At 47.1% G+C, this 22,129-nt stretch overlaps 1 protein-coding gene across 3 annotated transcripts in view; it reads left to right on the forward strand.

The window, feature by feature from the left end:
• The window catches only part of CACNA1A (calcium voltage-gated channel subunit alpha1 A), a 295,623-nt gene that overhangs the window by 136,010 nt on the left and 137,484 nt on the right, over positions 1 to 22,129 (forward strand). For all 3 annotated transcript variants that reach the window (XM_066618034.1, XM_066618032.1, XM_066618033.1), the window contains exons 20-23: positions 736 to 1,202; positions 3,894 to 4,032; positions 5,513 to 5,642; positions 9,396 to 9,455. In XM_066618034.1, coding sequence (XP_066474131.1) covers positions 736 to 1,202; positions 3,894 to 4,032; positions 5,513 to 5,642; positions 9,396 to 9,455 — 796 coding nt within the window. The remainder of the gene's footprint in view (positions 1 to 735; positions 1,203 to 3,893; positions 4,033 to 5,512; positions 5,643 to 9,395; positions 9,456 to 22,129) is intronic.

Raw genomic sequence — 22,129 nt, forward strand, 5'->3', positions numbered from 1 at the left:
TCTCTAGCTCAGGTCCAAGTAGATCCCCTCCACACGCTTCAGAGGCTTACCCCCACATAAGGGAACAAATGTTCCCTTACCCAGAGGAGACCTCTACAACTGCCCCACCCTCAAAGAATGTAGTGGTAGGTATTTTGGCATTGCTGCATTGGGGCAGGGAAAAATAGGATCAGGCTGTAAGTTAGGCAAATTTATGGATAAGTCTATCAGTGGCTACCAGTCATGATGGCTATATGCTACCACCATATTCAGCAGTATGCCTCTGAATACCAGTTCGTTGGAGCAATGGTGAGAGAGAAGTATGCCATTCTCTCCTGCTTCTGGGCTTTTCAGAGGCAACTGATGGGTCATTCTGGGAAACAGGAGGCTGGATTAGATGAGCCTTTGGCCTGAGCCAGCAGAGCTCTTCTTTTGTTCTTAAAATATGGGAATAGAGTGACTTATTAACAGCTAGGATTTGGCTACATTTTATGAACACAGGGAAGTAGCCAGGCTGTGCTGAACATAAAAGGAGCGCTAGGGTAGCATTGAGTGTAGTGTGGAGATGCTACAGGTTGGGCAGCAGAGAGTGTGCAAGTAACATCTCTGCTGGATGTCAGTTGGGAAAATGGCATGACTGTCATGGGAACTAGCAATTTTAAATCCTGTTTCCTACTTCAGTTACCAGTGAATGATAATACATTGACCTGCAATCCAACTTTTTTCTTTTTCTTTTTATTTGAATGAATGCTACAGAGAGAACCAAGGCTCTAGCCTTCCACCTGGACCAAATCTATCCACCACACGGCCAATCCAACAGGATATGGGGCGCTTAGAGCCCACCGTAGCTGAGGATATTGACAACATGAAGAACAATAAACTGGCAACCAATGAGACCTCAAACCCTCATCCTATCACCCACCCTCAGAATCCTACCAAAGGAGGCAGGCACTTAAACTCTACACCGAGCCACACCTCCCAAAATCCACCTGTTCCTTTGGACCAACCACTTCCCAACTCTCAGAATTCTACCAATCGCCTGAACCCCAATAACCCTGGTAATCCATCCAGCCCTGGACCCCCTAAGAACCCTGAAAACAGTCTCATTGTCACTAATCCCACCACCCAAAACAATCCACCCAAAACTGCCAAGAAACCAGAGCACACAGTGCTAGATATTCCTCCTACCTTTCCACCACCTATCAACAATGCTATCATGCAAGGTGAGTACTGATTGTGGTTTAGAGCCAGGCATGCACGCCAGACAAAGGACTTACAGTTGTGCACATTTGATAAATTGGTTGGATACACTGAAAATCTTTCATGAAGTGTTAGAGCCATCCAATGCAGGCATCCAAGAGAAAATGTTTGAGGCACCTAAGACTTCTAGAAAGCATTGGTGGAAGTGTATCAATAACAACCAGTGTAGGTACTCATGGAGAAGATATTGCATCACTTAAGTGGGAGGCAGGAAAAACTACCCATTACAGGCAATTGGTGAGATGTGTTGAAGTCATAAATCATAGACATTGGGGGAGGGAGCGGGCAAAATAAGTTCTGCCCACTCTCTTGCCAGTACAATGTAATCTGTGATTTGTATGCTACTCTAGGCCATGTGTATGACCAGACCAAGTATTTTGTGTGCATAATTGTCTGTATACAAAACATTGGTGTTCTAATTCAGCCCCTAGGATTCTTTCTGTGTCTGTTCCTGTGGATTGTGTGGTTCTGTGTTTGCATGGCCATCTTGGTTTCTTTATGTATTTATATATCTGTGCCATTTTGGAGTCCCTCAGATGAGTTATGTCTCTCAGACTGAATGTATATGAATCTGTAGCAGGAAACAGACTATAGTTACTGAGGATGAAGAAGTCACTACATGCACAGTGCAGAATGCAGAGGCGTAATCAGGGGCAGCAGTGCCCGGGGCTGTGACATCATAGTGTCGCACAACATCATTACGTCACATGGCACTTTGATGTCATTTCCTGGTTTGAAAGAGGGTGGCAGCGGCTTCCCAATGCGGCTGCCTCCCCCATTCCCTCTACAGCAGCTTCCTGGCCAACTTTCATCTTCTGCTGAGCTGTGGCAAACCTCCAAGCACAGTTACCATGAACTCAACAGAAGACAAAAGTCAGCTGGGAAGCTCTGACTGACTCTCGGCTTCTACCCATTTGCGGCAGACCTCCAAGTGCAGTGCTTGGAGGTCTGCTATAGCTTGCAGATGATGAAAGTTGGCTGTGGTGCTCTGGCCGACTTTCATCTTCTGCCCATCCATGACAGACCTCTCAGCATAGATAGCACTGTGATTGGAGGTCTGCCACAGTTGGGTAGAAGCTGACTTTTGTTAAAAAAATTTCTTTTTAATTGTGCCCCCCTTGACGTAGTGCCCGAGGCAGGTGCCTCTCAGGCTCTGCCCTTTGACACTTCTGACAGAATGTAAAAACATCAGACCTGGGAAATATTAAATGCATACACCATATTTGTAAATATTAATATTTTTGGTAGTAAGTTGCCTTGAGTATTTTATGGAAAGGGAACCAATAAATGCAGTAAATCAATGAATAAATATTTGGAACAGAGACATCCCAAGGTTCATTGCACGTGGTGTGGCACTTACCCTGTGAAGTTCAGTGTTTCACAAGTTTGGCAGTGACATAATGACGTAATCACGTCATCCCCGACCTTCTGCCCTATTGCATTGCTTTTAATGCAGTAGACTTACCTCCAGACTGCCTCCATTTGTTGATCTTTGGCCCTCTCTGGTGCAGTCGCTTCATATTCTCACCAGCGAGCAGTGAAAGCATGATAGTCAGTGAGAGCATGAAGTTGCTAGGCCCAGAGAGGGCTGGAGATGGCCAAATGGAGGCTCGAGCAGTATAGTGTCGCTCCCCGCTGAGGATTGCACCTGGAGTGGTCCATATCAGTCACACCCCATAGTGATGCCACTGATTTGGAACCCCAGTGAGGCTGAGGCACTATGTTACTGCATGATGGCCAATCTGGTATTGTCAGGGTAGTGTGTTCATATGCGTTATGGCTCTCAAGGCACATGGGACATTTTAGGTCTGTATATCTTTGTTGTAGTATGTTTGTGTGTCCATGTGTTTCTGTGTCCTGGGCCCTGTGTGGACATGTTTGTGTACATTCTGTGTTTGTCTAGGCCAGGGGTGTCCAAAGTTTTTGGCAGGAGGGCCACATCATCTCTCTGACACTGTGTTGGGGGCCAGGGAAAAAAAGAATTAATTTACTTTTAAAATTCAAATAATTTACATAAGTTTACATAAATAAATATATTAAAGATGAACTTATATGAATGCATGAAGGTCTTGCAATAGCTCAAGGCCTAGAAAAGGCCTTGCACAAAGCAAGGCCAGCCTTTCCTTTGCTTCTGCTACTGCATCACAGATGTGAAACAACAAGCAGTGGAGGGAGCCCTCATCCCACAGGTCACGCAAGAGGTCAAACAGTCACCCTTATGCTGAGAGCAGTTGCGTCGGGCCAGTGCAGGCTCCAACAAATCTTCGGAGGGCCAGAGGCTCATTGGAGACTGGGGGCTCCCTGAGGGCCACATTGAGAGGCCTCAAGGGCCGCATGTGGCCCCCGGGCCGGGGTTTGGGCACCCCTGGTCTAGGCATATGCCAATATACTAGTCTAAGCCCTCTATTTTAATGTAAAATTGCTACATCCTAGTCACCAGATAAGACCCTATCTTATATTCTCCCCCAATACATTTGAGTTATACTTCCTGAAAATGGCCCAGTCTTGCCAAACTAGACTGTTCTGCTGCTCAGTACAAGTTTCTACATTCCCAGCAGCGATGGGGGTCAGCACTTGCTGATATGGTCCTGGGAGGACTGGGGAAGGAGTCACATAAAGAATGAACACTCTCATTGTCTTCTCCTGTTTGCCAGTCAATAAGAATGCCAACCCTGAACCTCTGCCCAAGAAGGAAGAAGAGAAGAAGGAGGAAGAAGATGATGATGGAGGGGAGAATGGACCCAAGCCTATGCCACCTTACAGTTCTATGTTCATCCTCTCCACCACAAATCCGTGAGTGTCTGTTGCTCTACTGTTGACTCTGGGCAAACGTACTTTGGAGGACAGGAAGAGGTAGCTGAGATTCTGATCCCATAGTCCACAAATGGTTAGGTTGTGGATACTTTGCTGAATCATGCCATCTTTCTGATATGATGTAATGGAACTGTAAGGACAAGGTGCACTGGCTACGTTTTGGGGAATCTGATATTGACTGAATACTAGACTATACCCATGTTGTGAACATAGAATAAGAAATAGCATGCTGGTTGGATTTTTGAGACTGATTCAGAAGAAAGGTAAGGGTGGCTAGTCAGTTTGTTTATGATCCGTAACTACGGATTGGAGATAGATGATAACTAGTGTGGGGCTTGGGGGCCGCAGGGCTCCTGCATGGTCACGAGAAGCAGTGGTGGGGCACCTCAGGGTCTGACCCCAGCGCCATCATCTTGGCCAAAGCAGCTTTAGAAGTGTTGTGGGGGAAGGGGGTTACATCACCCTGGTCCTTCTCTCTGCCGTCTGGGGCTGCCTGTCTTCTGCTCTTGCTGGCATCCCAGCTCCTTCTGCCCTTCATCCCTGACTGGGCTGTGCTTTATGCTGGGGACTGGCTCCTTCAGACCCCACCCCTTCCTCCTCAGGCAGGTCATAAGACAGAACACATGAGCCTTTCGTGTTCTCTCGTGCTCTCGCGCTCTCTCTCTCTCTCTCTCTCTCTCTCTCTCTCTCTCTCTCTGCCAGCCAGTGTGTAGAGGCTGCTGCCCCTACACACTAGCTGGCAGGGAGAGAGAGGCAGAAGGAGATGGGCGGAGGAAAGGCTCAGGTTTGTGATTGGCGCCATTCCTGTAACCCGGCTGGAAAGGGGGCAATGGAGGGCTCCAGACCTCTGTGAGATTCACCAGAGGCCTGCTCTGCCAGCAAGGGGTCTGCTCTGCTCTCTCCCACTTGAACACCCTGCCTGCGCCCACGCCATGCTCACAGCCACGTGGCCGCTCCCAGGTGGGTAGCAGGGCCACATCGTGAGCCACTGTGCCTGCCACCGGAGTCAACCTGGGCCAGAGCAACCACAGCTCAGCCCCCTCCAAAGCTTGGAGGGGTGTGGCTGCGGCAAGCGCCAGCATCCAGGCAGGAGCTCCACCCAGCAGGCCGCGTGCCACTTAACCATGGTCCACCGGAGTCTACCCCCATGGGCTGGCCAGCAAGTCTCCCCTGAATCTGCCGCATTTTACCTGCTGGGTGGGGGGCTCAGTCTGCAGCAACCCCCTGCAGCTGCTGCCGCCAGGACCTGGGGCTGCCTCTCCTGCATCTCTCTCCCCAGGTAAGTTGGGGACCCCTGACAACTAGCATATATCTATAGGTTAGATTATTTTCCAAATACAAAATAAACAATGTTATGTGTGGTCTCATTCCTTTTATCTGATACAGCAAGAGAAGGGTATCTATATCCTTGGCACTGTAATACCCTTTAACAGAGCATGCTTTTGCCTGTTTGTCCTAGATTTCGGCGGCTCTGCCATTACATTATTAATTTACGCTACTTTGAGATCTGCATCCTGATGGTGATTGCCATGAGCAGCATTGCACTGGCTGCTGAAGACCCTGTGCAGCCAAGTGCTCCCCGTAACAATGTAAGTCTTTCCTGCATTACTTTACCTTTTATCTGTGAATCACTGTTGTGTCTTCTGTTTTCTTCCTTTCTAGTACTGAAGATGAAACTTGGGATGCTAAAATAGATAAAAGCCTCACAATTCAAACTGGGGAGGCTATACTGCTAAGTAAACCTCATAAGGTACAACCTTGGCCTAATGCAGTGGTATTCAAACTGGGGCATCGCGATGCCCCAGCCTGTGGGTCCTGGCCTCTGCCCCCTTAAGAGGCAGGGGCAGCCAGGAGACAGGGAGAAGGCAGCACTTGCCCAAGCCTCTTGCAGCCTCCCGGGGGTGCGGGGAGCCCTGGCAACCTTCGGCAGGGCTCCCCAGGTCAGGAAAAGTGAAAGCAGAGTGATCGCACCCCGCTCCACAAAACCAGAAGAGGAGCACAATCGCTCCGCTTTCCCTTCTGACGGGGCTGCAGGGACTGGGGTGCACCCTCCAGTCCCTGCAGCAGCCGTCCCTGTGTGTGGGGAGCCCTGCGTGAGCGCCTGCAGGGCTCCCCAGGTCAGGGAAAGGGAGAGTGGGGCGATTGTGCTCCGCTTCTGCTTTTGCAATCGCGTGATCCTGGGGGCTGCCTCCCCCCTGCCCCTGCTGCCTCCCCCCCCCTGCCCCTGCAAAGACTTACTGCAGGTTTCAAACTCCAGGAGAGTTTGAAAACTGCAGTCCTAATGCAAATGTGGCTTGACACTGAGAGGTATTTGCTAGGGAGGCAATTCTATACCCTCATTTGGAGCAAATGCTCAGATACCTGCTTCAGGGCGGAATCCTAACCAACTTTCCAACACCAAGGCAAAGGCAATGCAGCTCCAAGGCAAGGGAACAAACATTCCCATACCTTGAGGAGGCATCTGTGAGTGCCACTCAACTGCAAGATGCAGCACACATCCCCTTGGTACAGGGGATGTACCAAGGCCAGTGCTGGCCAGCACAGGCCAGTGCTGGAAAGTTGGTTAGGATTTGGGCCTCAGCATGTGTGTATGCAACCGAATAGACAAATGTGAGTTTATTTGCACATGGTTATTTAGATGGGTTTTCCCATTTGGAAGAAATGTATTTATATTTATGTGAGATATTCTTTGGCCTCTTTTCTGTTATAGTATATAAGTATAGTATAGTATATAAAGTATAGTATATAAGTATATAAAGCAATGTACAATAAAAACAATACTAAAACTAACAAAACAACAAAAGTAGTACAGCAATTAAAATCAGCATTAAAATAACAGTTAAAACAGCACTATAGCATTTGTTTCTAAAAGTCCAGGAGAGATTAATAGCCCAATCCAATCCTTACCCCTAGTGCCTAGGGCTACAGAAGCCCCAAAATGGCATCTGCTGTATCCTGTAGGGCCAGGGAAGCAGCACCAGGTCTACTCAGGGCAAGGAACAAATGTTTCCCACTCATGTAACACCCATGCGACCCCAATGGGTCTCTTTGAATCTGTGCCCGCTATTGAGCAGGTGCAGAATAGAGGAGACCTATGTTGGGTTTCCCAGCCCAGGAGGGGGTTAGGATATAGTGGCAGAGCCTACCGCCTACTCCTCCCCACCCCACCCTCCTCCTGCCCAGTTCCGCCCTCTTCTCACCCTCCCCTGCACCCCAAAAAGCCCTGCTGCCGGCTGTCCTCACTGCTGGGAGCTCTCTGCAACTGTCTTCAGGTTCTAAGGCCCAGCATCGACTGGTGCTGACGTCCAGCGCCAGTAGTGTGTTGTTAGCACAGCTCTTTTGTAACAGCCTGGGTTGGCAGTACTGCAGAATGCAGCAACCGCCGCCACCACCCATAGGTTTGGGCCCAAAAAGAGACTCTACGCCTGATACTTTTATACACAATGTCTAAGCAGCATTAGCCCTTTGAGATTGTTTGACAAATGTGGTTTGAGGAGGGATTGCTCTTAATGCAAGAGAAAATAAAAACTGCCCTTTCATCTCTCTCTTTCAGACAGAAAGCTTTTTCTCAACTAGGGCTTAAGTAGGTTAGGAGGGAGGCCATGACAGAAGAGAAAAAGGTAAATTGTGGCCTGGCTCTGCTAGCAGCTTACACGGCACATTCTTTTTCAAGAGCCTTTTGTGGACAGTTCCCAGGAGATATCCCTAAGGAAAAATGAGTGAAATAATTAGAGCAGCATCCTTACCAGGAATGGGCAGGAGGCAGGGCTTCTACTTTAAATTCCTTTGTTGCATGCACAAATAATGAGAAGCCATTGTGCAAGCGTGAAGATAAAAGCAGTAGGATAAGTTCTGGCAACCAAAGAATCAGGGAAATGCGTACTAGCTGATCACAAGGACAACTACAGTGAGCTTCTGTGAAATCTGTAAATGAGAGTTATAAATATGTATATCAGTCCCCTGAAGTCTGAACAAGATGTCAAAGCCGTCTAGTGCAGGGGTGCCCAAACCCCACACAGGGGCCACTTGCGGCCCACAGGGGCTCCCAATCAGGCCCTCGGGGAGCCCCCAGTCTCCATTGAGCCTCTGGCCCTCCAGAAACTTGCTGGAGCCCATGCTGGTCTGACGCAACTGCTCTCAGCATGAGGACAACTGTTGAAACTCTCATCTGAGCTGTGGGACGAGGGCTCCCTCCACTACTTGCTGTTTCATGTCTGTGATGCAGCAGTGGCAGTGAAGGAAAGGCTGGCTTTGCTTTGTGCAAGGCCTTTTATAGTCCCTGAGCTATTCTAAGACCTTCATTCATTCATATAAGTTCCATCTCTAATATATTCATTTATGTAAATTTTTTCAAATTTTAAATTGTAAATTAATTCTTTCTTTCCCGGCCCCTGACATAGTGTCAGAGAGATGATGTGGCCCTCCTGCCAAAATGTTTGGACACCCCTGATCTAGTGTGTAAAGTGCAATACCCACAAGGGAGTGGGTGGGTTGGTATAAGAGTATTAAAATAATTCTGGAGGTATTTTGGTGGCAAGAAATGATTTCAATTTCCATTCCTTTCCTGATTGCTGCCCCCTTTGCCTCCTGTGAGTTCTTCCCTGTTCCTCTTAACTATGAGTACCATGCCAATTCTGTGTGTGCGTGTGTGTGTGTTTTGCCTTCCATATCCCTGAAATATGTCTTTCAGCCCCAAATCACAAAAGGTTTGTGTCTAACTTTCAATCAATTTGATTAAATTGGTTCAGCTCTTTCCCAATAGAAGCATAAAAAACCAAAGGACAACCATAGTTCCCAAGAGATAGACTGCTGCAAATGGAGGGAAAGGCCTTTTATATTTTCCATTAGCTTCTTCCATTGATGCTGTGTTTACTATGGAAACTCCATAATATAGTGGTTGTTTTCCAAATGCATATGGATTACTTCATTGATTCTGGACAAACTGTCAAGTCTTCCCTGTGTTTGCTGTGACTGTGAATCTTTCTTCTGGAATGTTGCTTTCCAGAATGCATTTAGGAGGCAGATTTGCTCCCCTCATATTTTCCTTAACCAAAAGAGACAAAGGCTGCAACCCTAACCAACTTTCCAGCACTGACATAAGGACAATGCAACTCCAAGGTAAGGGAACAAACGTTGCCTTACCTTGAGGAGGCCTCCGTAACTGCCCCCCCCCAACTGAAGGATGCAGCTATGCCAGTGCTGGAAAGTTGGTTAGGATTGTACCCAAAGTCTGGTTGGGCCACAGGTTTCCATAGAATTCATGATGCTGGTTGGGCCTGAACTGGCTTTTCTGTCTCTCTGTGACCCTGTGTTTAATTCCTTTCTCTCTTTCCTCCCTATAGGTTCTCCGTTACTTTGATTATGTCTTCACAGGTGTCTTCACCTTTGAAATGCTTGTTAAGGTTAGTAACTGGAGAACTGGGCTGGATCTGTAATCTCAGGAAAATATGATAGAGTGCATGGCTCAACTGCTTAAGCTGTAAAACTGAGAACTTCAAACCATGGAGACAGAGCAAGCACAGGGTTAAAGTGACACTCTGCTGAATGTTCATTTGCAAACATTTTGGGAGCTAACCTAGCATTCAGAGGATGAGGAAAAAAATAAAGGAAATGTTCTTGATCATTTAATATCTCTTTACAGCAACACAGTACCACCTCTTTGTTGTTCCTTTGATGCCATTCTTTTCCAGCTTCATGATTTCACCCAGTTGGGAATAGGGTTGAGCAAGCTGTCCAATACTCAGTTCAAATTAGTTCTGAAAAGATTCAATCTGTTCTCCCCAAAGTTGGGAAAAATCATACCATTTCATAAACTAGTCTCAGGCTCAGAAAATGTCTTCCCTCACATTTGTAATAACCCAGTCTTAACTAGGGCTACACTGCCTGTAATGACAGTGGAACACTGTTCTGCTATTGTAAGATGGTTTACCAAAGACTCGCCACTGGATCCAGTTATTCCCTCCACTGACAGTATATCAGTGGCAGAAGTGGGAAGTAGGCAGAATGAGGTGGGAAGGCGGTGGAACAGGACAGGGATCAGGGCATGGCAGGAGTGGGCAGAGGTTGTGTATCAGTGGCCATAGCACTACCGATATCCTTCTCTCTCACCTGGCCTTTACATGCCTTCTTGGCCCTACTCAGACATGCACTAGTTAATTAGTTGTTGCAGATTTGAGTAGACCTATAGGGGATCATGTATGGCATATCCCACATGGTCCTTACCCTCCCACAGGATACGGCGGAGCCTGTGCTGGTGCCACTGTGCCCTGTTGGCAGACACTAGTTAGGACTGGGCCGCAAGTTTGCTTCCCCCCCCCACTGTTAATTAAAGACAAAAATGTTGAAGAAAGACTAAAACTTTTTTAAAGGTTTAGACATTGTCATAATCAAATACATCAAAATTATCTTAAATCTACATTTTAATCACAAATCACAAACAGTTTTTAAGATTTTATAAAGATCCCTGGCAAACCAAGAGAATATTTTAAGCTTTAGGAAAAGACAGTATGTACAATCTCAGAACTTTTCTCACCAAGTTCTGGAAAGACTTCCCCTATCCCACTTCGCAAATTAAACTTGCAAAAAGACCTGGGACAGTATTTTAATTAAAAAAAAAATTTTTTTTAAGTATCTCAAAGTTCAGTGCAATTACAATCCAAACTAATCAGCCAAGGAATCTTAGAAAAAGTATATGGAGAATCAACTCATCTGAATAGGACTTGAAGGATAGCTTGAAAAAAGAAGCTTGGATTGGCAGGAGAGGTTGCACTGAAGTGCTTGCAAAAGAAAATTTGCTATCCTAAACAATACTTTGATTTGTCTAAAGATTCCTATAAAACCTTAAAGAGCTCTTTGTGCCTGAAATTTAGCCTAAAGATAATTTTCATAAAAGTTTTTGTAGTCATTAAAAACCTTTAAATGTGTTTTCCTATGTTTTCTTAAACTGAGGCTATTAGTTAATATAGTGGATTTTTTTTTAAGGGATCTGTTTGCTAAAGAAAATCTTAGCAAACTTCTCTGCACATAACATTCTCCTTTGAGCTCAGCTTTTCAGAACAAAGTTCTTTTCCAAGCCGAGTTTGCAGAAGTTCACTGGCATTCTTAGTCTGTGTTGGGTCGGCTGCTTCCCTCCCGCCCTGACTTACCTGGAGAGGCAAGGGGAGGGTCCCCAGACTGGCAGCAAAAGCCTCAGGAGGAGGAGGAGAGCCTGCCTGGACCCTGGGCATGCCCACTCAGCTGCCCGTTCCACCAAACACAAGGGAAAGAAGGGAGGAAGGAACCACAGCCCCAGGCCCCTTTAAGGCTCTCACAAAGGAAGTGGGAGGAGGGACAGGGAGGAAGGGTGGAGCAGAGAGGGCTTCATCAGAGAAGCCTGTGTTGAGAGTAAGGAGGGCAAGGTGTGGAGCAGTTCTTGCTGCCCCACTGGTGAACACCACCTTCAAGAGACAGAGAGGAGGAGAAGGGTGCTGTAATCCCCTCCCTCTGGTCACCCAGATGAGGCTCCTGAGGCACTCGCTTCCACACTTCATTAGGCCTCCCTTGATGGGAAGGCCTGGGAGGCAGAGAACAAAGCTCCACTGATCACATCAAGTATCACATCCTGGGTGATTCTACTGGTGAGACCAGATAGTGCAGCGTTGGGACCTGGGGCATCTGGGAATTGCTCAGATGACAAGAGTCCTCCTTCACTACCACCACTGTAACTGTTTGTGGTGACAAAAAGGACATCCCCATCCATCTGCTGGTTCCTGAGCATCATGAGTGATAGCTGGCACACATACAAGCTTTCCAAAGCGTGGAATGAGTGTACCATTGAGTGGCTTTCACAGGACTTTTGCCCCGGGTCCCACAAAAACTGGAGCCAGGACTGTATTGCATAGTGAGAATCCCATTGTCATGATACTACATAGTTAATCAGATTTGATGCATCATTACAGCACAGCATGGTAAGATAGGGAGCATCAGGTAAGTTAATGTTTTTATTTGTTTTTAAATTATGTTTTTTATGTTGTAAGCCGCCTTGAGTCCCTTTGGGGAGAAAGGCGGGATAAAAATAAAGTTATTATTATTATTATTATTATTATTATTATTATTATTATTAAGTTGATGTGGCATCTTTGCCCTCCCTTTCAGCAAACAATTTTTTGCCTTTTCAGCGCTCTTGCCACACACAAAAAAAATCGCTGAAAGAGGGGGGCATTTTTTTTTTTAAGGCAGTGAAAAGTAGTCACAAAAAGCTCCTAGTCCCTGATTTGTTCAACCCTAGCCTGTGGTACAAGGAAGGCTGGCATTAGTCAGCAAGGCTGGTGGGGGAAGCTGGTGTGTTGTCTACACTGCTCTGAGCCAGATCTGAATGCCCAACTACTGACTGAAATTCTGATTCTGTGTGGTTCTCATTCTACTTGGCTGTGAGTTTATTTGTATACATTCTTGAAGGGGATGTAAGTAATTTTGAAATTCAGTAAGTAAATACATTTCAGAAATTCTCACAGGCAACACAAAGCAAATCAATGCTCATTCCCCATTATAAAGAAGAAGTGTCCTAATTGCTTGATTCCACATAACAGGCACATGAAGCTGAATTGGAACTGGAAGACAAAAAGAAGGAACAAGTTATTAAATGTTTTCTCTTAAGAATAAAGTTATCATTATAATGATAGCTTGCCAAAATGATGGTCTTCTCCACATAGGGCGCAATCCTAACCCCTTATGTCAGTGCTTTCCAGCACTGACTTAAGGGCAATGCAGCTCCAAGGTAAGGGAACAAATATTCTCTGACTTTGAGCAGTCCTCCATGAGTGACACCCAACTGCAGTATGCAGCACATGCCCCATTGGCACTGCTATGCCAGTGCCAGTAAGTACTGACATAAGGGGTTAGGATTGCGCCCATAGAACAACAACAATTGTGGACTGTAGTTCATGAAAATTGATGCTGAAATAAATGTGTTCGGGCCCAATCCTTTCCAATTTTTGAGCTCCGGTGCAGCCACAATGCAGCCCCGTGATATGGGATCACATGTTCCTATACCTCGAGAAGGCCCAGTGACTGCCCCTCCACCACAGGATGCAGTGCACACCCCACTGGCACAACTGCACCAGCACTGGAAATTGGATAGAATTGTGCCATTAGTTTTTAACAGTCCAATCCAACTTCTCCCGACTCGGCAATGAGCAGTGCCAGTGTGGCATCCACTGAATTTAACAGGGGAGTTTTGGCATCTGGAGGCCTCCTCAGGGTAAGAGAATATTTGTTCCCTTGCTCTGGGGTAAACCTGTGCCGAGACACTGGGTCTATCAGACCCAAGCCAGTTCTATAATGGGCACAAGTTTGCATGGTCCCTGATTGGTGGATCAAGGCCAGAAAGTGGGTTAAGATATTGGCATACACTACTGCCACTGATATTTCCCCCTTCTTGGCCCCAATCCATCTTCCTCTCTGCTGCATCACCACCCCATTTCTCCCTTCCCTGTCTCCTTTCAACCTCTGTGCCAGCTTACCAGCCATGAAGGGTTTCTCCAATCTGCTGGCCTGCAGATCACAGACCTGGCCATTCACTACTTGGCCAGGCCATGCTGAATGGCTTGTCACTTTTTGCAGTGGCCATAGAGGGCCTTATACTGCCAGAACAAGCATTCTGCGGATTCAAGGCCTGGTTAGGACTAGGCGGTAAACTGCTCCAAGGTTCTTTGCTGTTTTTGTACATGGAAAGTTATTAATGCATAATAAGGCATCAGAGTGAATGTAGACTTCCAGCAGCCAGCCTCTTGCACCCCAAGTGCTCTGGTTCCTAGTAAAGTATACCCTATGGCAAGAGCACCATCCAGCCTGCAGTAACACCCTGGCTGAATGTTGGCATCTATCCCCATTGGGGTTATTCCTGATCTCAGAGTTTGCTTGTCAGTGTAAACAATTTGCCCTGAGTATAAGACCTGTATTAATCCTCCCTTTTTCTGCCTGCTGACTTGGGCTTTGACCTTGCACTTACTCCTTACCTTGGAATTGCTGCCTAAGATCTTCAGTTCTATCTGACCATGACTTTGTTGTTCCTCTGGCCTCCGATTGTTTCTGCCTTCTGTGGAAGTCATCTGTGTCTGTTTTGCATCATACCTGCTTCCACTCCTCTTGGACTGACAGCCAATTTCACTGGGCCTTAGAACCCAACAATTGAAGCAGATGCCTGCTGGGACCTTCCAGAAGTCTAAATACAAATGTAGACTCACTCTCATGGAAATGCACATATATATAGTGAAACTGACAGCCATCTAAAGCCTAATCCAGTAGTTCCCAAATTGGTGGGTTGCAAATCACCAGGAGAACTGGAAGAGGGCCATTTCCCCTTAAGAGAAGTGGCCCAGAAATTAGCAACCCACCAGCGCCACAGCAATCATGACACCACTGGGAGCAAGGGGCTTTTAAACTTACTTGGAGGGAAGCAAAAAGCAGTAGTGGCTTCTGATCTGAGATAAGCACTACTTACAGCAGCGCAGAGGCCCACAGAGAGGGCAGCGAGGCCCACTCTTGGACCCTGGAGAAGGCCAACTCTGCCTTCCAGGTAAGTTTAGAAGACTTTAGTTCCTGGCAGTGCCACGATTGCTGCAACACTGTCACTGCCCCCTCCCTCCCCAAAAAGACTTACCTGGTTCCCAGTTCCCCTGTAGGAGTTTGGGAACCACTGGCCTAATCTAATTCTTATAGCAGCACTGTAGTAAACATTTGAAAGCAGAGCAACATACATTCACATAGGAAGCTAGCTAAGAAAATTATAGGAATTCCAAGCATCCCAGCTTATTTCCCTGAGAACATAGTGATATACTGACTGTGCCTAAGACAACATGGAACTATTCTCAGAAGGGGTTACTATGGTATAAGGGAGGAATTTCTACAGTGCCAACTCAGTTGCATGTTCACACTGCTGCTTTTGAGGTTATTGCTCTGCCAAGCTTCCTTCATTTACTTCGGTTTGGGAATCAATAACTGCTAAATTGAGTGCAAACATGGAGTGAGATTTAGTATGCAGCCTGGGTTGTCCAAATCATTAGAAAAGGATACCCTTTATCATCCTCAAAATGTGATATCTAGAAACACTATATTTCAAGTTTGCTGACATAATGGCTGTTCTATGCCTTTATCATAACTTCCATGTCTCTTAATAGGAGAGAGATCTCTTCTTTGGTGACAGTCCCAAACATAAGTTATTCTTCATGACTTCCTCATTGCCTACTTTCTCAGGTGTGTTTGTTGAATTTGCTTGTAGCTGTGACTGATGACCACTAGATGACACCATAGCACCTGATGGGTTATAAGAACATAAGAACAGCCCCACTGGATCAGACCATAGGCCCATCTAGTCCAGCTTCCTGTATCTCACAGCGGCCCACCAAATGCCCCAGGGAGCACACCTGATAACAAGAGACCTCATCCTGGTGCCCTCCCCTGCATCTGGCATTCTGACAAAGCCCATTTCTAAAATCGGGAAGTTGCGCATACACATCATGGCTTGTACCCCATAATGGATTTTTCCTCCAGAAACTTGTCCAATCCCCTTTTAAAGGCGTCTAGGCTAGACGCCAGCACCACATCCTGTGGCAAGGAGTTCCACAGACCGACCACACGCTGAGTAAAGAAATATTTTCTTTTGTCTGTCCTAACCCGCCCAACACTCAATTTTAGTGGATGTCCCCTGGTTCTGGTATTATGTGAGAGTGTAAAGAGCATCTCCCTATCCACTCTGTCCATTCCCTGCATAATTTTGTATGTCTCAATCATGTCCCCCCTCAAGCGTCTCTTTTCTAGGCTGAAGAGGCCCAAACGCCGTAGCCTTTCCTCATAAGGAAGGTGCCCCAGCCCCGTAATCATCTTAGTCGCTCTCTTTTGCACCTTTTCCATTTCCACTATGTCTTTTTTGAGATGCGGCGAGCAGAACTGGACACAATACTCCAGGTGTGGCCTTACCATAGATTTGTACAACGGCATTATAATACTAGCCGTTTTGTTCTCAATACCCTTCCTAATGATCCCAAGCATAGAATTGGCCTTCTTCACTGCCGCCACACATTGGGTCGACACTTTCATCAACCTGTCAACCACCACCCCAAGATCTCTCTCCTGATCTGTCACAGACAGCTCAGAACCCATCAGCCTATATCTAAAGTTTTGATTTTTTTGCCCCAATGTGCATGACTTTACACTTACTGACATTGAAGCGCATCTGCCATTTTGCTGCCCATTCTGCCAGTCTGGAGAGATCCTTCTGGAGCTCCTCACAATCACTTCTGGTCTTTACCACTCGGAAAAGTTTGGTGTCGTCTGCAAACTTAGCCACTTCACTGTTCAACCCTGTCTCCAGGTCATTTATGAAGAGGTTGAAAAGCACCGGTCCCAGTACAGATCCTTGGGGCACACCACTTTTCACCTCTCTCCATTGTGAAAATTGCCCATTGACACCCACTCTCTGCTTCCTGGCCTCCAACCAGTTCTCAATCCACGAGAGGACCTGTCCTCTAATTCCCTGACTGTGGAGTTTTTTCAGTAGCCTTTGGTGAGGGACCGTGTCAAACGCCTTCTGAAAGTCCAGATATATAATGTCCACAGGTTGTCCCGCATCCACATGCCTGTTGACCTTTTCAAAGAATTCTAAAAGGTTCGAGAGGCAAGACTTACTCTTACAGAAGCCATGCTGACTCTCCCTCAGCAAGGCCTGTTCGTCTATGTGTTTTGAGATCCTATCTTTGATGAGGCATTCCACCATCTTACCCGGTATGGATGTTAGGCTGACCGGCCTATAGTTTCCCGGGTCCCCCCTCTTTCCCTTTTTAAAAATAGGCGTGACATTTGCTATCCTCCAATCTTCTGGCACCATGGCCGTTTTGAGGGACAAGTTGCATACCTTAGTCAAGAGATCTGCAACTTCATTCTTCAATTCCTTAATAACCCTTGGGTGGATGCCATCAGGGCCCGGTGACTTATTGATCTTTAATTTATCAATGAGGTCTGAAACATCTTCTCTTTTAACCTCTATCTGACTTAACTCCTTGGTCAGGAGGGGCCGTTCGGGCAGCGGTATCTGCCCGAGGTCTTCTGCCGTGAAGACAGATGCAAAGAACTCATTTAATTTATCTGCCATCTCTAAGTCTCCTTTTATCTCCCCTTTCCCTCCCTCACCATCCAGAGGGCCAACTGCTTCTCTGGCGGGTTTCCTGCTTCTAACATATTTGAAGAAGCTTTTATTATTCCCCTTAATGTTGCTGGCCATGCGTTCCTCATAGTCTCGCTTGGCCTCCAGTATCACCTTCTTACATTTCTTTTGCCACAGTTTATGTTCCTTTTTATTCTCTTCATTAGGGCAAGACTTCCATTTATGGAAGGAAGCTTCCTTGCCCTTCACAGCCTCTCTAACTTGGCTGGTTAGCCATGCGGGCACCCTCCTGGATTTAGTGGAACCCTTCTTTCTTTGCGGTATACACCTCTGCTGGGCCTCTATTACTGTTGTTTTAAGCAGCCTCCATGCACTCTGGAGAGATTGGACTCTTTTTACCCTCCCTTTCAACCTCCTTCTAACCAGCCTCCTCATTTGAGGGAAGTCCGCCTGTTGGAAGTCAAGGGTTTTTGTTAGAGTTTTGCCTGGTATTCTTCCCCCAACGTGCACGTCAAAACGGATCGCAGCATGATCACTGCTCCCCAATGGCTCAGTAACATTGGCATCTCTAACCAGGTCCTGCATACCACACAATATTAAATCCAGAGTCACCTGTCCTCTGGTGGGCTCTGTGACTAGCTGATCTATGCCACTTAACACTGCAAGCATATTCTAAGCATAAAAATAGCCCCACTGGATCAGGCCATAGGCCCATCTAGTCCAGCTTCCTGTATCTCACAGCGGCCCCACCAAATGCCCCAGGGAGCACACCTGATAACAAGAGACCTCATCCTGGTGCCCTCCCTTGCATCTGACAAAGCCCATTTCTAAAATCGGGAAGTTGCGCATACACATCATGGCTTGTAACCCATAATGGATTTTTCCTCCAGAAACTTGTCCAATCCCCTTTTAAAGGCATCCAGGCCAGATGCCATCACCACATCCTGTGGCAAGGAGTTCCACTGACCAACCACACGCTGAGTAAAGAAATATTTTCTTTTGTCTGTCCTAACTCTCCCAACACTCAATTTTAGTGGATGTCCCCTGGTTCTGGTGTTATGTGAGAGTGTAAAGAGCATCTCTCTATCCACTTTATACTTCCCATGCATAATTTTGTATGTCTCAATCATGTCCCCCCTCAGGCGTCTCTTTTCTAGGCTGAAGAGGCCCAAACCTTTCCTCATAAGGAAGGTGCCCCAGCTCAGCAATCATCTTAGTTGCCCTCTTTTGCACCTTTTCCATTTCCACTATATCCTTTTTGAGATGTGGTGACCAGAACTGGACACAATACTCCAGGTGTGGCCTTACCATAGATTTGTACAATGGCATTTTAATATTAGCCGTTTTGTTCTCAATACCTTTTCTAATGATCCCAAGCATAGAATTGGCCTTCTTTACTGCCACCGCACATTGGGTCAACACTTTCATCGACTTGTTCACCACCAAGATCACTCTCCTGATCTGTCACAGACAGCTCAGAACCCATTAGCCTATATTTGAAGTTTTGATTTTTTGCCCCAGTGTGCATGACTTTACACTTACTTACATTGAAACGCACGCATCTGCCGTTTTGCTGCCCATTCTGCCAGTTTGGAGAGATCCTTCTGGAGCTCCTCACAATCACTTCTGGTCTTTACCACTCAGAAAAGTTTGGTGTCGTCTGCAAACTTAGCCACCTCACTGCTCACCCCTATCTCCAGGTCATTTATGAAGAGGTTGAAAAGCAGCGGTCCCAGGACAGATCCTTGGGGCACACCACTTTTCACCTCTCTCCATTGTGAAAATTGCCCATTGACACCCACTCTCTGTTTCCTGGTCTTCAACCAGGTCTCAATCCAGGAGAGGACCTGCCCTGTCCATGGGTTCTCCCGCATCCACATGCCTGTTGACCTTTTCAAAGAATTCTAAAAGGTTCGTGAGGCAAGACTTACCCTTACAGAAGCCATGCTGATTCTCCCTCAGCAAGGCTTGTTCGTCTATGTGTTTCTTTGATGAGGCATTCCACCATCTTACACGGTATAGATGTTAGCCTGACCGGCCTATAGTTTCCCGGGTCCCCCCTCTTTCCCTTTTTAAAGATCAGTGTGACATTTGCTATCCTCCAATCCTCTGGCACCGTGGCCGTTTTGAGGGACAGGTTGCAAATTTTAGTCAAGTAACCAGCAAATTCATTCTTCAATCCCTTAATACCTCTTGGGTGGATGCCATCAGGTCCCGGTGACTTATTGATCTTTAATTTATCAATGAGGTCTGAAACATCTTCTCTTTTAACATCTATCTGACTTAATTCCTTGATCAGGAGGGGCCATTTGGGCGGCAGTATTTTCCCTAGGTCTTCTGCCATGAAGACAGATGCAAAGAACTCATTTAATTTCTCTCTCTAAGTCTCCTTTTATTTTCCTTTCCCTCCTTCATCATCCAGAGGGCCAACCGCTTCTCTGGCGGGTTTCCTGCTTCTAACATATTTGAAGAAGCTTTTATTATTCCCCTTAATGTTGCTGGCCATGCGTTCCTCATAGTCTCGCTTGGCCTCCAGTATCACCTTCTTACATTTCTTTTGCCACAGTTTATGTTCCTTTTTATTCTCCTCATTAGGGCAAGACTTCCATTTATGGAAGGAAGCTTTCTTGCCCTTTACATCCTCTCTAACTTGGCTGGTTAGCCATGCGGGCACCCTCCTGGACTTAGTCGAGCCCTTCTTCCTTTGCAGTATACACTTCCGCTGGGTCTCTATTACTATTGATTTGAGCAACCTCCCTGCTTTCTGTAGAGACTGGACTCTATTTACCTTCCCTTTCAACCTCCTTCTAACCAGCCTCCTCAATTGAGGGAAGTTCGCTTGTCGGAAGTCAAGGGTTTTTGTGAGAGATTTGCCCAGTATTCTTCCCCCGATGTGCATGTCGAAACAGATCACAGCATGATCACTGTTCCCCAACAGCTCCGTAACATTGACATCTCTAACCAGGTCCTGAGTACCGCACAATATTAAATCCAGAGTCACCTGTCCTCTGGTGGGCTCCATGACTAGCTGCTCTAAGGCAGTCATTTAGCATGTCAAGGAAAACGGTCTCTTTTTCGTGACCAGAACACAAATTGACCCAGTCAATATGAGGATAATTGAAGTCCCCCATGATTACAACCCTGTCCCTCTTTGTCACCTCTCTGATCTGTTTCCTCATTTCAAGGTCCCCTTCCATTTTCTGGTCTGGAGGATGATAGTACACCCCCGGTATTACATCACTCCTCAGGCCTAGTAATTTAACCTGTAGAGATTCTATGGTGGAGTCGGACTCACCTTCAGTCTCTACTTTGCTGGATTCTATCCCTTCCTTAACATAAATGGCCACCCCACCTCCAACACGCCCCTCCCTGTCCCTGCTGTAGAGTTTATAGCCCGGGATTGCGATATCCCACTGATTCTCTGCATTCCACCAAGTTTCCGTTATGCCCACTATGTCAATGTTTTCCCTTGTCACCAGAAATTCCAGTTCTCCCATCTTTGCTCGGAGACTTCGGGCATTTGTATAAAAGCATTTGTACATGGAATGCCCCAGGATGGGCTGCTTATTAGCTGCTTTATCCCTGCATCCTCTCACTGCGCCAAACCTTCTATCACATCCCATCACGCTACCATTCCCAATTTCTTCTCCTACTCTGCCTTTACCTTGTTGTTCTCTAACCTCCCCATCCTCGTCCCATAGGGATGAGGAGTCCTGATGCCCCTCGGCTCCTGTCGGCCTTCCCCCAGGGATCAGTTTAAAAGCTGCTCTGCCACCTTTTTAATGTTATGCGCCAGCAGTCTGGTTCCATTCTGGTTCAAGTGGAGCCCGTCCCTCTTGTACAGGCCCCGCTTGTCCCAAAACATTCCCCAGTGCCTACCGAATCTAAACCCCTCCTCCCTACACCACCGTCTCATCCACGCATTGAGACCCCTGATCTCCGCCTGCCTAGCTGGCCCTGCGCGTGGAACAGGTAGCACTTCAGAGAACGCTACCTTTGAGGTCCTGGCTTTCAGCTTCCTACCCAATAGCCTAAATTTGGCCTCCAGGACCTCCCGGCTACACTTGCCCACGTCATTGGTGCCAACATGCACCACAACCGCGACCTCCTTCCCAGCACTGTCTACCAGCCTGCCTAGATGAGAAGTGATGTCCACAACCTTTGCACCAGGCAGGCAAGTCGCCATGCGGTCCTCACATCTGTCGCAAACCCCCCATGTTTCTAATAATTGAATGCCCCACTACAAGATGCCCCTGACCCCCCTCCCGCCGAGGAGTATCCTGGGTGCGTTCGGATACGGGCCTGTCCCCTGGAGAAGGGGTCCCCCCCTAGGGAATTTTTTTCCCTCCTCTCCAGGATGACGTCCTCCAGCCCCGAGACTTCCCACCCGGGCAGCTAAGGAGCTGCACACCTGAGGTTGGGACAAAGCCTGATTGACCCCGGAAGTCTCCCCATGGTCCTTCTCTGCCTGTCTCTGCTTCTCCAGGTCGGCCACCAAGGCTTTAAGGGAGTGGACGCATTCCCTGAGTCCCTGGAGCTCCTTGCACCAAGGACACACCCATGACTTATGCCCCAGAGGCATATTGTCATACATGTGGCACTCGATGCAAAACACTGGATAGACCGCACCCTGCTGCTGGCTGTCTGACTGCATAGCTTTTTTTATTTTGTTTGTTTTTGTTTAGGGGTACTTAAAAACCCTACACTGGTTAGCAGCCCTCTTCTCAAGGGAAGAGAAAGGGCGGTATCTGGGGCCCTGGCTTCCTCGCCCTGCTGCTAAACTCGCACAGATGCTAAACTCGCAGTACCTTACTTTGTTCCTGAGGCACTGGGTTCCCCAGAGGCCATGCACACATCTACAGAGAGGCTCATGCGGTGGCAGGCACTAGCTTTATACCCCTAGCTAGCTCCTCCTCCCTCCCTCCCTCCTTGCTGGTT

This window comes from Tiliqua scincoides, chromosome 2, assembly GCF_035046505.1.
Source record: "Tiliqua scincoides isolate rTilSci1 chromosome 2, rTilSci1.hap2, whole genome shotgun sequence".
In the NCBI taxonomy this organism is placed as follows: Eukaryota; Metazoa; Chordata; class Lepidosauria; order Squamata; family Scincidae; genus Tiliqua; species Tiliqua scincoides.